This window comes from Chamaea fasciata, unplaced genomic scaffold (genome assembly GCF_029207755.1).
Source record: "Chamaea fasciata isolate MVZ Bird 193981 ecotype frontalis unplaced genomic scaffold, bChaFas1.0.hap1 SCAF_3, whole genome shotgun sequence".
Classification (NCBI taxonomy): Eukaryota; Metazoa; Chordata; class Aves; order Passeriformes; family Sylviidae; genus Chamaea; species Chamaea fasciata.
Genome location: NW_027094088.1, coordinates 1726222 through 1741510, shown reverse-complemented (window position 1 = coordinate 1741510; position 15289 = coordinate 1726222). Strand labels below are relative to the sequence as shown.

At 41.7% G+C, this 15289-nt stretch overlaps 1 protein-coding gene across 11 annotated transcripts in view; it reads right to left on the bottom strand.

Annotated features, from left to right (window-relative positions):
- EHBP1 (EH domain binding protein 1) overlaps window positions 1–15289 on the bottom strand; it is a 212605-nt gene that overhangs the window by 107822 nt on the left and 89494 nt on the right. For 10 of the 11 annotated variants that reach the window (XM_066177704.1, XM_066177708.1, XM_066177709.1 and 7 more), the window contains exons 8-9: window positions 11800–11922; window positions 3627–3879 (exon numbers count right to left, since the gene is read on the bottom strand). In XM_066177704.1, the coding sequence (XP_066033801.1) occupies window positions 3627–3879; window positions 11800–11922 (376 nt within the window). Of the gene's footprint in view, window positions 1–3626; window positions 3880–11799; window positions 11923–12641; window positions 12747–15289 lie in introns of all 11 variants that reach the window. The other variant, XM_066177713.1, reaches the window with a different exon arrangement.

Sequence of the window (15289 nt, the reverse complement as noted above, 5' to 3'; positions counted from 1 at the left end):
TAGGCTGAAAAATCTGGTTGAAAAGAGAATTTGCTGGAAAATATTGAACTACTTTTCTCTGAGGTCAGCCCCATACTTACTGGTTCTGTGAAGTCATTTAATGGATTCGCATAAAATGCTTTGTCTAAAGAGACACTGGACTGTCCTTCACAAAACTGAAAACATTTCAGACCTGACAAGACACCTGGCATCAAAATGTCACTGACAACGTGGTGGCTTGTGGCTTCTTGTGCAACAGGCAACTTCAGCAGATGGCAACTCGACAGCCTGGCCAATTACACAGCAGAATTCTAAGCCATACAATGATTAACGAGATAAGGAGCCACAGAGCCAAATGATATTGGAAAGCAAGTTTTATTCTGACCAATTTAAAAATTAGTTTGATCAGCCTTACCAGTTAGCTGAAAAAATAAATTCGAAAATAAACATTTTACTGAGGAGGAAACCCAAAGCTGTGGCAGGGCTCAAAGGTCAGGCAATATTGCCAATCAGAGGTACTAAGGCTGAAAGCATCATACATTAAGCAGTCGCGAGCTGTGCTATTTTCAAATAATTAACTTCACAAGTTGTTGCCCTCCTTCACTAACAGGTGGATTTTAACGTTTAAAACTCAAAAAGGCGAAAGCGGAATTTTCCACAGACAGTGAAACGTCCGAACTAACAAAAGGAAAATCCTTATCTTTGGCTAATAGGAGAATTGAGGCAGAGGAAGCATGTTTTGAGAGCACAGTTTTGCAGCAGAGTACATGTTCTGTGCCATGCAAGGCCTCACGATGCTTACAGGATTGCAGGGAGAGTCTGTGACAAAACTGGAGTCAGAGTTCAGCTCTGGGGGCACTTGGTGTAAGCTCTGAGCCCAGAATCAGAATTAGGGATCTGCCAGAGCAGAGCGGGACAAGGGTCCTGATGCTAACTGGTGTGTCCATGTTCTCAGGACACACCACTGCATTTCCCACAAAATATTAGAGGAAAATGCCAAGCACTAGATTAAGTGAATTCCAATTAAACTTTTAAGATGTGGGGGTAAAAATACATTATATTTCCTGATAATCAATAAATCAGGATTTATTTCCATTCCTTTCATTTCTTCCATTTCAAGCCTTCCACCTATAGGTTCAAAAGGACACCTGGAGACAACGGTAGTCAAAAAAAAAAATGAACCAGAATCTTTTAAAATATCGAAAGACAAGATGTTATGAGAGAGGTTGAAAATAACATGCACAGTTTTCTATGCTTATGATATGGCTCAGGTGGTTCAGCTTTGTCTTGAATACACTGCTCAGGCCAAGTCAACACATCTTAAAATAGACACAAAGCAGAAGGAATAACAGGGTCCAGAGACGGGCGGTGGAAATGATTAGAGAGATGAAGAGACTTCTGTATGAAGAGAGATCGAAAAGGTTAGCACTCAGACAAGTGACAAAGGAAAGGTGAACATGCTAGAGATAGACAAGACAACAAATGTTTGTGGCAGGTAAATCCAACCCTGCTAATTGCTGTTTGGATAAGGCAGCAGAAGAGGCAGCATGGGGATTGGAAAGGGAATTTATTTACAATCAGTGAAAGAAACGCATTTCATAGGAGATCTTGTTTTCCTGTGGAACTCTCTGCCACAGATCCAGACTTCAATAGGCTTGGAAGAAGATTACCCACTTATGTGGATAATAAAAGCATCAATATCCACAGCAGGTAAAACCAATTCACATCTGGACATGAACCCTCATGACTTGGGGCACTCAAAACCCACCAACTGGCACTGCCTGTGGAAATTCTGCCTTTGGTGCTCACCAGACCATGCTTCAGCAGAAGCTGTCTGCTTAAAAATCTGAAAATTCAGGACATGAGGCAAAATAGTGTTTGTAGATGTGATCTAGTATGACATGCCCTGTGTTTCTAGACTGGACTTTCATCATTACATTAATTCCTCCAGAGTGTTTCAGTATAAAGATTCAAGGGATCTCCTTGCCACACTTCTGCCCAATGCACTCAACAAATGGTCTCCAGGTCTTTTTGTATATGATGTACTGCTCCTGTAACTTCAGAGGAAAATGTGGAGAGGAAGGTTACTTTAGGGGTCAGGATATCAAAAACTTATGTAAAACATGTAAAAAAATTGATTTTACAGTGTTTACTGACTTTATCCCTCCATCTTCCCACGGGACAACGCTTTATCGTGAAAATACAGAGCAGCTTTACGTTCAAGCAGAATCCACCTATGGGGAATTTATTTTTATCTTTGGGGGGAAAAAAAAACAAGCAATGAAGCAAATGGAGTCATTAAAACAAGAAGGAGGCTGTTGTTAACCAAGGGCTAAAGTCCAGTACGCAGCAAAAGGAAGGGTTACAACCCTGCCACAAGCCCCGTCGGCACAGATGTGCTCAGGCTGGAAATGGAAGTATGAACAGAAAATCCTCCACTTGCTCATCCATGTGGCTTTTCCTCTTTCTGCTCCTCTCAATCTTTGCTGTCCTCTATACCTGTATCTTGGTGGGTGCAAAACACACGCATTTTTCTTCCCTCCAGGTTCTGGTGACCAGGGGATGACCAGGAATGCCTGGTGTGGCTGTCAGTGTGACCCCACTGTGCCCTGAAGACACAGCAGCCAGTGCTGTTTGTTCAGGCACTGCCCTGAGGCATCATTCCCAATGCCCTTTTATTTCTTTTTTTTTCTTTTATTTTTCACAGACCAAACATCAACACTAAATCCATGGCTACACAGCTTTAAAAGGGAAAAAACCTCTGCAGAGCCCTTCGTATGTTTCTGTTAGAGCGCCTGGGAATCCTTCCATTTCCTAGACCACAGCTACGGACAGAGAAACAGAAAGATGATGATACCACACCTCTGTTAATATTGAAGCAATGCAAATGTCACGCCGTGATAAATCTCATTAAATAATGTAAAATTAAATGTTAATTAGAACTGTTGTCTGTAGAATTGCTCAGATGTAATCACCCTAAACTGTCTCATGAGTGGTGCGGTTGGTGACTAATGACCACAAACCAGGATTAAGGATACACCTTCCAACCTCCCAAGCTGTGCAGGAATTGCGAGAAGCTCTCCCTTCCTGATAGTTTCTATGCTGTAATGCAATGCTGAGTTTATAGAAGATTTTTTTGTGTGTTCATGCTGAAAGAAACAACCTAAGGAAGCACATATACGGTATTATCTTTCCCATATATACTCAGCTGATGAGATTCTCAAAAACGTGCTGTGCAGATTGAAAAATGCTCTTCCTTTTTACATACTGCATCAAGATAAAAGAAACTCCCTGCTATCACTGGGACAAATTATTATTTCATGCAGTAAAATAATGGCAAAAAGGAAAGGAAAGCCCAAGCTCTGTTGCTCATTTGCAGTTGTCAGGGTAGGAAGCGACAGAAAGGTCCACAGACTTGTTCCCTATCAAGTCCTTTGCTATCAATAAGGCAAAGGAAAGTTTCCTCACTGATCATGTTCAGCTGAACAGCATGGCCCGGGGGTATGGGATTTCCTGCCCAAGGATGAGTCTGTCCTAAGGAGGTGATTAAGGATCACCACGGTTCAACCCAATGCACCTCAAGATTACGCCAGGGATCCCACTACTAACGCCTGCAAAGCTGCTGAAAGGTGCAGAACCATACTCACTCATCCAGCTCCTCCTCCTCTGCTTTAGAGGTATCTGCATAGAGGTATTTGCTCATATCCACTGGCCTGAGGTTTTTCCTTTTTGCAGGTTGTGGAGGAGAACCTCTCACACCTCCAGGTGCTTCAGGCGGGTGATCGGGCTCATCAAATGGGTTTAAGTACTCTGGGGCATCTTCATCCTTGAAGGGATTGTAGCTGTCAACATAGAAACTTTCCTCTGGCTTTGAAGAGGAAGCTCTTTCAGGGCGAAGTTCTAGCAAATAAGAAAGAAAAAAAAAACCCCACATTAAACAGATTTAACAAATTAAAAATTTGAAGCCATTCTATCAGATCTTTGTATTTTAAAAGCATATGAAAAGGTCTACCTCTTAACTCTCAATACATAAAGTTATAGCCTTAGTTATAGGCCCTTCAAAAGGTCTTTTAATTGAGACTATATTGAATAGGCTTCATTTTCTCACTTACCACAGCTCTTTCAACATTAGTTATTAGTTTTCTTAGTTGTCATATAAATGGCATCACAACAGATATTAAAACATTTTCACCAACTATCAGCCAATCTGTGTCCTAACAAAATGTTCTAAATTATTTATTTGAGCTTTTAATGCAGAAAAAAGGATTGTATAATACTACTGGATTTAAAAATGGTGATAGTAAGCAGGTGGCCTTTTAATTTCCTAAAATTACTGAACTATTCAATCAGCTATTGAGTATGACCAGTAATTACATTTCAAAACACAAGTGTGCCCCTGGTAACAATAAATGAATTATAAAACTGTGAATAAAGTTATAAATTACATAATAAATCATAAAACTGTATTCACTGTAAAAATGAATTGAAATTAACCCTAAAGAGACAGATAATCAAATCACTCATCTTTTGTTTGGGTTGTACAACAAGAAGTTATTGGCAAGCTGGAGCTGCCTGCTGTTCTCTGTCCTTTCTGCAGTGTCTGTTATTCTGCAGTGAATGGCTTCTGGATACTGAATGATGCAAATCCCCACACAGCAATACAACATTTGTCACAAAGACACTTAGCAATGTTAATTTTACTCTTCTTGCGGCATCAAATAATCAGCAGCTCTGTTCAATACTGGATGTGACGTACTTTCGAAATCTACACAAATAGGAACTTCAGTGCAGTGTCATTAAAACTTAACTTTCAGTAACCATATCCACATTATTCTTAATGAGAAGTGTGTGTTTTTCAGAGGTATGGTTACTAAACTCTGGGCTAAACATACTTCTAAGATTTAACAGAGCAACTCAAAAAGTTATTTGTAACAAGAGTCTAAAAAATAAAAAGACAGACTGAAGAAATATTTGGGAGGAGAAAATCCCTGGTCACACACTGAACAAAGGGAAGCACCGTGCTCATGTGAGTTTGGATGGATGATGTACCAAAGCTGCTAATCCTGCTGAATCGCTAGAAAATGTGAGTGTTCCACACCCCGACAGCAAACACCCAGCTCACCCTGAGCCCAGCCATTAGCACAGCCCAAGGTGATGGAAAGCCCTGCCCCATGCAGCGTGAGCAGCTCTAACTCAGAGTGGGAACCAGAGCCATTCCCAGTTGGACAGGAATAGGAACTCATCACTAGATCAGGGCAAAGGCTCAGAGCAGGAAAGGCTTTAGCTCTTAGGACTACAGAAATCCACCTGCAGCCTGTGGAGGAGATCCATGCTGGGGCATGACCAGACAGACAAACAACTGCAGGAAAAAGTCAGGGTGTGTTTGCAGTATGTCAGGCATAGTGCATGTGCTCACTCCGACCCCAGAGCAAATGCTTATCCCTTCAGAGAAGGGAATAAACCACTGGGGACTTATCCTGGGAGAAAGAGTAACTACTGCACAGCAGGTGATGTGTGTTAACCCTAGCTGATGCGGTGATGTGATCACAAGCCCACATCATTTTAAGAAAGCTGTTTCAGAGAAAGCCACAGCGAAATAATATCGAAGGTCTGACAGGGGACAAGAAAGCCTTTAAGGTAGAAATTCTTAAAAACACAAATATGAGCTAATCAAGCAAGAGTCCTTCAGAGCAGTATAGATTAAATATATCAGAGCAGAGCCCAATATCTAAAATGTACTTGTTCATTTATTTGAAGCTGAACTGGCAAAGTGGTTCTATATGGACTTAGGTTATTCCAGCGTCCGGTGCAGGTGGTCAAGGCAAGCAAAAGCTTCACTCTGCCTGCTGTGAGATGTCCTTGGTGTGGGTATTTGCAGCTGAGCTGACTCCTTGACACTCAAAGCTTACAGGCATATGTCCAAACTGTTTTAAAAGTCAGGGGAGTCGAATCCCACCCTTACTGTATATAATGCATACATACCATGCCTTGAAGCTCATGGTAGTCAGAATACCACTCAAATATTCCCCACACATTTAGTGATTTGATGAACTAGAGTGAGCAGAAGTGTTTGGAGATGTGTCCTCAGAAGACAGTTCCACACAAAAAAGCAAAAGTAACTAATGAAATGCAGAAAAAGAGGACTGATACCTTGTTCAAATAGTGTAGCTTATTGACAAAGCTTTAACCAAACTTTTTACTACTTAAAACTTTGCTCAGATATTAGAATATTTTATCAAGAGAGCGGGCAAGTACAAATAGCTGCTTCTGCACCTCCGTATGATGGATCATTGCACCTGCACATGAATCTGTTGATAAACACCCATTATCATATCTGAGGGAAACCTTCTGATAACACACAAGAAGGAAAGTCAGTAATATATCCTGAAGTTAAAAACATTCGGAGAAACGACCTCTGAAAACGATGGTGTAAGTTTTTATTTTTAATTTGCTTTCAAGCGTCTCCTGGAAACAATGAGTTAAATGCTTGTTTAAATCTGATATATTTTAAGGGGCAATGCAAATGGTTTTTGCAATTCTTTCTATTTCAACACTGGATCAAGTGCTGTAACCCTAACTATGACAAAATTAATTTTCTTTTCCATTGGCTCAACAGGAACTACACGTTTGGCCTTACACACACGGTGTCACGTGCGAGTGCTCAGACACCTCTGGCTCGTTATTAACTAAAATATTTCACAAAATCTCACCGGCAGGCTGAAATTAAAAAAGCCTCTGAAAGTATCATTCTAAAGACACTCTTATAGGCAGGATTTTGTAGAGGCACAGCCAGAACCCATTTAACTTGGCTGCTCATTCTCTCTACTCTTGCCATCCAGGATGCGATTTTCCTCCCCTTTCTGCTTCCTTCAACGTCCCCACAGGGAGGGAGGGTCCCCACCTGAACCCAAACAGGTTCTCTCCCATGGGGTCTCTGAAACCCCTCAGAACTAGTTCTGTGTCAAATGTTGGTCATCACAAGCTTCTCTACAACAAATTAAGTTGTTATGATGACGACTCAAAAGCCCTTAAAGCCACACCCGCTGTCACCTGTCACTTTTCTGTAACAGACTCATTTTCTCAAAGAGACAATGATGCTGAGAAGGGCACTTTGGCAGGCTAAACATACAACAGCTTAGAAGGGGTCGATTTCCCTCTTGAAGCTGCTTTTACATTCAGAAGGCAGCACAGATTCCATCCACATCATTCATCACAGTTCCATGTAGACTCCAGTCTCTACACTGGTAATTTTAAAAAAAGAAAAGGGAAAGACGCTTGCAGTTTGGCACGTCAAGGGTCAAACGCAAAATAGTTTTGCATGATTAAGTAATAAAGCCACAGGGGTAGGAGTGACAACAAGAGAGGTAAAAGTATTACTACAGCAGAAACACCAGCTGCTCTTGTGCCAGATTCTGGAAACATTACCTGCCCCAACTCCACTGAGAAAGGCTGTGATAATCATCATTCTGGCACTACCTATCCGCACAATCAGCCAGAGCATCTCCAGAAATCACCCTGCCCTTCAACCCACTTGCCTTTTGTAACACAAACATATTGTGACACATCCCTTAAAACCAAACAAAACCTCCACCAAAACACGGCACACACCACTTTCCCCTTGGCAGAGGATGAAAGCAGCGGCCACATGTGAAAGGCGCTGGGTTACGCCACCGGCTGCCTGACTGGCACCAAGGCATGTGAGCACCCAACAAACAGCACAGAGCACAGATGGAACTGCCCGGTGCTTCTAGAAAGAGTAATGACTGACATCCCCACGCACCACTGGTGATCTTCTCATCCTGTTGTTCATACACTGCTTTTCATGAAGAAATAGAAGGGACGGAGTCATCGTTTCCCTCTCAATTGGTTCCTGCTCTGCTCTGTGTGTAGGAACCATTCGGAGTTTGCTGCTGCATTGCAACACTGGTCTCATTTTCAGTGTAAAAAACGCTGCAGGGGACTCAGAAGTCCACACAAAAAGCGATGAAATACACTGCTGAAGTAAATGGTGGTCTAAATGACGGGGTGCCAGCAAAGAGTTACCCTCTCATGTCTCCTGTGTGTTGTCTACAACTTCAAAATTTCTATTCCCCACCAAATATAAAAAAAAAAAAAAAATATCTGGAGTGATGAAAGTGTGTTGTGGTTTTCTACTTTCATTTGTTGTACATGTTGGCTTGCCCAGGTAAATATTTTGCACAGAAATTAACCGATTTTATAATTCTGTCCCACCATGACTGAAAATCCAAAAGGCAGTCCCCATATGATCATGTAAAGGCTGTCTTGTATAAAACTGTAGAGATATGCAGTTCAAAGAGATCATTTTTGATTTTCCCAGATTTCCAACGTCTAGCTGACCTAGTAGATAGAGGGGGAACAAGCCTCAGTTTGACATGTCAACCAAGAAACACATCCGAAGGTTTTTCCAAGGTGAGTTGTTCATATGCACACTCGCTCAGCTGTGTGTATAAAATCATTGACATTTTTAAATCCCAGCAGCATCCAGAGCCAGCTTGCTGATGACCCTCTGCCATGCACCACACCTACAGCGTGCACACAGTGCTGGAAGCACTCCCGCCTTTAGTTTCTCTCCACCCCACATTCCCAGGGTTAAGTGATTATGGGATTAGGAAGATAGAGGGAAAGTAGCTGGTTTGTGAGCAGGCAGGAGAAATATCTGTCTAGGAAACAAGTATCTACTGGCAAGTAATCCTCCTTTGTCTTTGAGTGACTGTCAATACATACATATTCATACTCCGGGTGACTCTGAGCGCACACACGTTACAGGCTTGATAGGAATATCCTTGGAATATCTCTGCCAAATAGCACACCGTGCCTCCTCACACCTGATGGCAAAGTGCTCAGGAAAGGAGGCTCCAGCTGGCTGCTCTGCATGTCTTGGGGAAATTAAGTAACAAATTCTACAGAAGACTCCGAACTTCCGCGAAGTCTGAGTTCCAGATTATGCCTTGTCCAGATAAAAAGATAAAGAGACTAACACGTAAGTGAACAGAAAAATACTTCATCCCCGCACACATAAAAAGTTAATCTCTTGATTTAAGAAGATCACAAGACAAGTGAAACAGGTAATGTGACTCTTTGAGCCTGTAGGAGAAAGGCTGCCTTAAACTCCTGAACCTCGGTCATGCTCTGGAGCTTCTGGGGTGGCCACCAAAATAGGTCACATTGGCTTCAGGATGCAAAAGCAAACAAGCAGGCACAGTCTCAAAGAGCTTCCTAGAAAGAGATGGCAGTAAAAAAAGCTCCACTGAGGTCTCAGAATAAAAGAATCGTGAGTGAATACTGGGACACAAACAGGGCAGCCTTCAGCGGCTGGGCACCAGGATGGGAACAGCTACGATATTGCGTAGCCTCAAAATGCATTTCAAAACAAAGGGAAATCTCCCCCAAAGTTGCCATGTCTGGGTGCTCCCATGTAGAGACACTGATCCAAGCAGCCATAGAAATACACAGCAGATTCCTGCTGGTGCTGAAGACCAAAACCATCTTCTCCAGTTTGTCTCGGCAGCATTTTTTCTCCCCCTCAACCTTCTGTGGAGGAAAGGCACATGTCAAGAAGGTCAAGCAAGGTAATGGGAACACAACCAGTTCCCCTTATAGGGACAAGACAGGTCTGGAGTGGAAGAACCAGTGATTCTCAGAGATGTCTGAGGCAAAAAGAAGAATCCCTCAGGAGCCACTCAACATAATGTGAAAGCTTTAAAAACGCCACACCAGATGTCCAACTCTTTGATAGCCTGGAATCCCTCTTCCAGCTGATCTTTCAGCCTGGTGTAGTGCTCCAGGAAGACACTGTCACACGAACCCTACAGAAGGTCCACTCCTCCCAAATAAAAACCACTTTATGACACAGTAGGAAAAATCCAGCGACACCCTGTTTATCCCAAGCACTGTCCTGTTATGGTATGTTGACTGCTGTGTGGGAGTAATACTTGGTGTTCACACACCCAACAACTCAGCATTGCTGCCCACAGCTGTAGATGGGGCCCAGGAGTCTGATCACAGAGACTGGCCCAAGCACACAGAACAGGCCCAGAGAAACGGAGAAGTGTCCACACCTCTGACCGGAAGGCAGATGTCACCAAAAGAACCACAATCAACAAAAAAAACCGCGTCCCTGAAATGCTGAGAGTGTTTTAGGCTGATGTCCTGCATGCAGGCTGCTCATAGTGAGCTTGCCACGAGTTATCGAGCTACTCCAGGGCTAAGAAATAACACCAGCTGCTTCTCCCTGTCCCCAAGATGGATTTTGTGGCCAGAACACCTACTGCTTTCTTCCAGAATGGGTTCTCTCTGGAAAGGAAAAAAAAGCTGGGTTTGGGAAAAGCAGTTTAGGTAGGATGGGACTTGGACAGCTTTTTCCACAGAGAAGGGAGCTCTTCTTTCTCAGGCAGAGAAGGAGAAAAGGAATATAGGCTGAGTCTCTTAGAGCAAGTCATTTATGGACTACCAGAGGGATTTACATTCCCACTTATTCTGCTTCTTCCATGATCCTAAAGGAATTCACTGTCAAGGAACAGACAAGAAACAAAACCAAAGATTAGGACACCGACACCTAATCCATATATATTGGTACCTACAAAGCTGAAACAACTCACTTCTGCAGCTGTAGAAAAACCTGACACCTTTATAGGAGAGAGAAGGTGCCCAGGAGAGTGGCTTTATGGCTTCAGTTGCCAAACACAGAAGATAATGCAATGTCCCTGTTTCAGAAATACAAGCTGTGAGTCACACCACAGCCAAAGAATGACAGGACTTGATCCCCACCCACATCATTCCCCGTGGACTCTGAAGGCAGAAAAACTGCGTTGTGAGTAAACACTCAGCTTGTCCAAAGAAAGGGAGTGACCACAGGTGGAAACTGCAGCTTGGAAACCCATTCTCTTTGACCTGACTTTAAAAAGTCCCCTGGTGCACCCTGGGCTGCTCCTGCTCACTGTGGCTCTTCTCCATTGCCATTACAGAGTGACTTGGTATTTTCCGTAGGAAGGAAAGTCCTGGAGCTTTGAACACAGGAAAGGCTGAGTACAGCTTCAAACTTGGGAATTCACTACGAATTGGCCTTTTGAGCAGCTGCAAGCTCCAAGTGAAACAATCCAGCAGATCCGTGCTTATCTGGGCATGGGGTTGAGGACAGCAGAGATGTTTGCTGTCCTGGTGCTCCCTCTGGCCTTATGGCCGAAATCTTATCAGATTAAAACTTTACAGGGGTTGTACATCTCACCCAAATGGAACAAGAATGGGCATGTCAGTCTGGAAAGTGGATTAACACCTAGCATGTGGTGCAAGGCACAGTGCCAGAAGGCTTAACTGAGGAAGCTATAAAAGCAAAAAAAAAAAAAAAAAAAAGAAGGTAGAATAAAAGAGAGAAAATTAAATTGTAATAATGAAGATTAGTGCTAACCAAGAATAGCTGTGATGCAGTGAAGATTGCAGTGAAGGAAATTATGATATAAACCATCACCCACGTGGAGCAGGGTTGTCTGACAGAATGTGTTGCTCATTCACACCACATAAGGTGAGTTCTAGTACCACACCTGATAGGTCTAAAAGTCTCTGCTTCAACTGGTAGCCCCCAGTGGCAGACACACAGAATGTGCCTCAATACAAAGGAGGTGACTCAAAGGATAAATCAATTTTCTAGTGGCAACTGGATCGTTGCTATTGCTACCTCAGTGCTATATGAAATAATTGTATTTATTCAATTAAAATTTTTCATTTGTAGCCCTACAGAAATAAAAACCACGTTTCACAAAGCATTTGCAAGCAGCAAGGAATTATGTGAAATAAATTCATTACCTTCTACGTCAGGGTCTCCAAACGGATTTAACTCTGCTGCGTCAGGATCACCAAAAGGGTTCGTGCTGGAGTTGGCCAGGTCTTGCTCTCCTTCATCCAGAAAATTAAGCTTATTGATAAGCTCTACAAACAAATTGGAACACTGTTTTAAAATAGATCCAAACTGTTCATCCAACATATCTGGAGCTCAAAAAGCCCCACGTCAACAGTCCCTCGAAACACTGCACCAGGGTATGGCACGAACTGCACGACTAAGGTAACACAGTCCAGTAAGTACATCAACAAAAGGGGGAAAAAAAAAGTGAAATGAATGAAACTTCTACTTGCTGATCGGAACATTATGTAACAGAAATGACTTCTAAGAAGGCCCTCTCTTCTCTTCATTAAATAAACGCTGAGGAACATCTAACAGGATAAACACGGTGATTCTGATCATTCACATACATGCTAACTATCGGCAGGAAATTTTAATTTTTGGATGTAACGTGCACATAAAAGCAGAGAGAGGACATTTTGTCACTTTAGAAAGGTCAAGTATTACTGACTACACAACTAATGTTTTAAGCTTAGGGTCTGGTGGTTTCTCTTTTTTTTTTTCTTTTTTTTTTTTGTAATTTTTTTTTTTCTTTCTTGTTCATTATCAGATGACAACGGAGCTGTAGCGGAGACAGGCTCTTTCTCTATCATGTTGTTACCTGTTGGATGCGCTACAAATTACTGAGAGTCATGCTGGGTGGAAGCACAGAGATAAAACTGACAGCTGAATACAGGCAGGAGTCAAAAGGTAATGGGTCACAGTAAATACAATCAGAAACAGAAAGAAAGGATGAAAGCTCATAGACCTTCAGAGGAACTGGCTGATTTAGCTGAAGGCATATTTGCTCGCTTTATGCAGTCATCTTGATCTTCATCTAAGCTGCTCAGAGCATTCAACTGGTTTACAATTTCTGTAAATAGAAGCCAGTCAAGACAAACGTAAGGCAAGGGCATTTAATGAAACAGAAGTGGAACGAACACTGTTACCAGAAAGAGAGAGAGAGAGCGAGGGAGAGAGGGTAAAAGAATAGATTTAGAACCAGTCCTTACAATTATATAACTACAGTAAAGTACCCGTGTAGGTGCTTCAGGGTTAATTTAGCATGAAACCCAGGTAACAAGACATAAACAAAACCTAGCCAGGTTACGGTGTCAGTAACAGTAGTTAGTTTTTTTGAGGATGAGTATTATGCACATCAGTTGAAAATTTAGGTAGATGTACTAGATATAATTTAAATATTTTTTTCCTGCTCATGAAGAAAACCTGAACATGAAAACATTGTCAATCAACACAAATCAGCCCCAGAACAATTTATCTCCCCCTCAAACCCTAAAGGTTACAGAAAACTAACCTATACAGCACGCATCTTTATGGTTTTTTTTTCATTTATATACATACTCTGATTATTTAACATTTACAATTAGACACCTTTACATTCTGATAATGACAAGCTGAATTTGCCTAAATAGTTCTAAAATACATGATCAGTATTGTGCCAGGAGAATGCAAACTGAACGTACATATGGTTGAATTTTCATTATCACACTACATGAGTAACACCTTGCTGTTTGTTAAAATCCTATTTCACCTTCTCTCCACAGTGGAGAGCTCTGAACAGCCATGAACTAGCAATATTTAAAAGGTGTTAATGTTTAATTCTAGTCAAGAGGGGGATGACTCCATGATTCTGGAAGGAAAGAAACAAAAAACAACTAGGTCTGAGTGGCCTGTGGCCCAAGGGGAAAAATTCCTCTCTGCTCCCCCCTAACGCAGTCCCATCCACAGCATCTGACAAATGGAGCTTGTGCAGTAATGGGGATTGAGCCTGGGGCATCTCTGAGAGACCTGAGCATTTCTGTGGACAGGGGACAGCCTTCCTCACCCTTCCAGATGACAAACAGGCAAGAGAAACCCGTGCAGGAGAGATGATCCTGCTTGCTGAATATCCCTGCCCCACCAACTGTCTTTTTCATCCTCTTTTCCCAATGAAAAAAATATGGGAGATGCCTTCTGGTGTCACCAGCCAAGTTAAAGCTTCATGCCAGTCATTGTTGTATTTCCTTTGAAGTTTAATTTCTTGTGTACACAAGAGGTTACCTCTCAATAACACTTTCAGGTAACTGCTGTTTTGAACTTGACTTTTTTTTTCCTCATCTGGCTTTTTGTTTGGGAAAGCAACATTTGCCTTTATTCAATGAACTAGTTTTAGGGAGCAAGATATCAAACTGAGGTGATCATTGAGTAGTATCCTGACTGGCCCAGCTCATGCTGGTGCTCATGGCCACCCAGAACTTCCTAGTCAGGGGGGTTTTTTTCATGGTTTTTCACAGCTGACACATTGACACCCCTCCTGGTTTCATGCCTTCACAGACAGCACGAAGAACCCGAAGCCCAAAGCAGACCAGCCCCTGATAATAATTCTGTCACATGGATAAAAAACTCCTTTGGTAAATTTAAAACTGCTTTGCAAAGACACGCCGATCTGTAAATTACCTACTCTGCCGATACCTACTGGACATCCTAAATGCTGACAGTGACAAACCCCAAGCAGAATTCCTCTGTGATGCACCTCCCAGTTGATCCTGACCTTAAAGCATAAATCTGCTTACATGGGATTACACTTATATCTGTCTACATAGAGTTAACTTAATCATCCTCACTTCCCTTTCTTTTTTTTTTTTAGCTCCAACAGACAGAACTATTATCCTAAAAAATAACAACACCAACACTGCCCCAAAACTTAGCTTTCTCAATATAAAACCATACACACACCTAAGAAATCTGCAAAATGTAATATTGTCTTCTGGGAATTTTTAAGACTCGAGAGAGATAATAGAACATACCTGTCTGTACTCAAATTAAACAGAGCTGATCTCATAAAACAGCAGTACTAACGAATTAGTAATTAAAAACAGGCTCAGATGCTGACATGATTTACAATTTATTATGTCAGCATGTGGAAAAAAAAAAAATCCCAAAACAATTATAAGTCAGTTTTTATTGTCAGAAAATAACAAATTAAGTTCAGAGCTTTAAAAAGAGGGAGTTCTTTGATGTGGTCTGAATCACCTGGTCTTATCTGCCAACCTAAACACCCATATGCACTCCAGTGTTTCTCATTACAATATTAAATGGTTTATGTCATATTTTGGAGTATGGAAATGGTAGGTTGGAGATTTATATCCTATATTATCTTTTATAAATCTCATTATCTACAAACACACATTAGCTTGTTCTACAAGTATGTCACATAAATCACTGGTTTGGTTTTGGGGTTTTTTTTTTTCTTTCTTCTCTCTTTCTATTTTTTTTTTTTCCAAGCAGCTTGGTGATCCTGACCAAAAAAAAAAAAAAAAAAAAAAGAATAAATGCACCAGAAGTTGTCAGGAGAGGTGTGGTTTCGCAAATTGCAAAAAAAAAAAGGGTTACACACATTGTTCTCCAGAAGCTTGC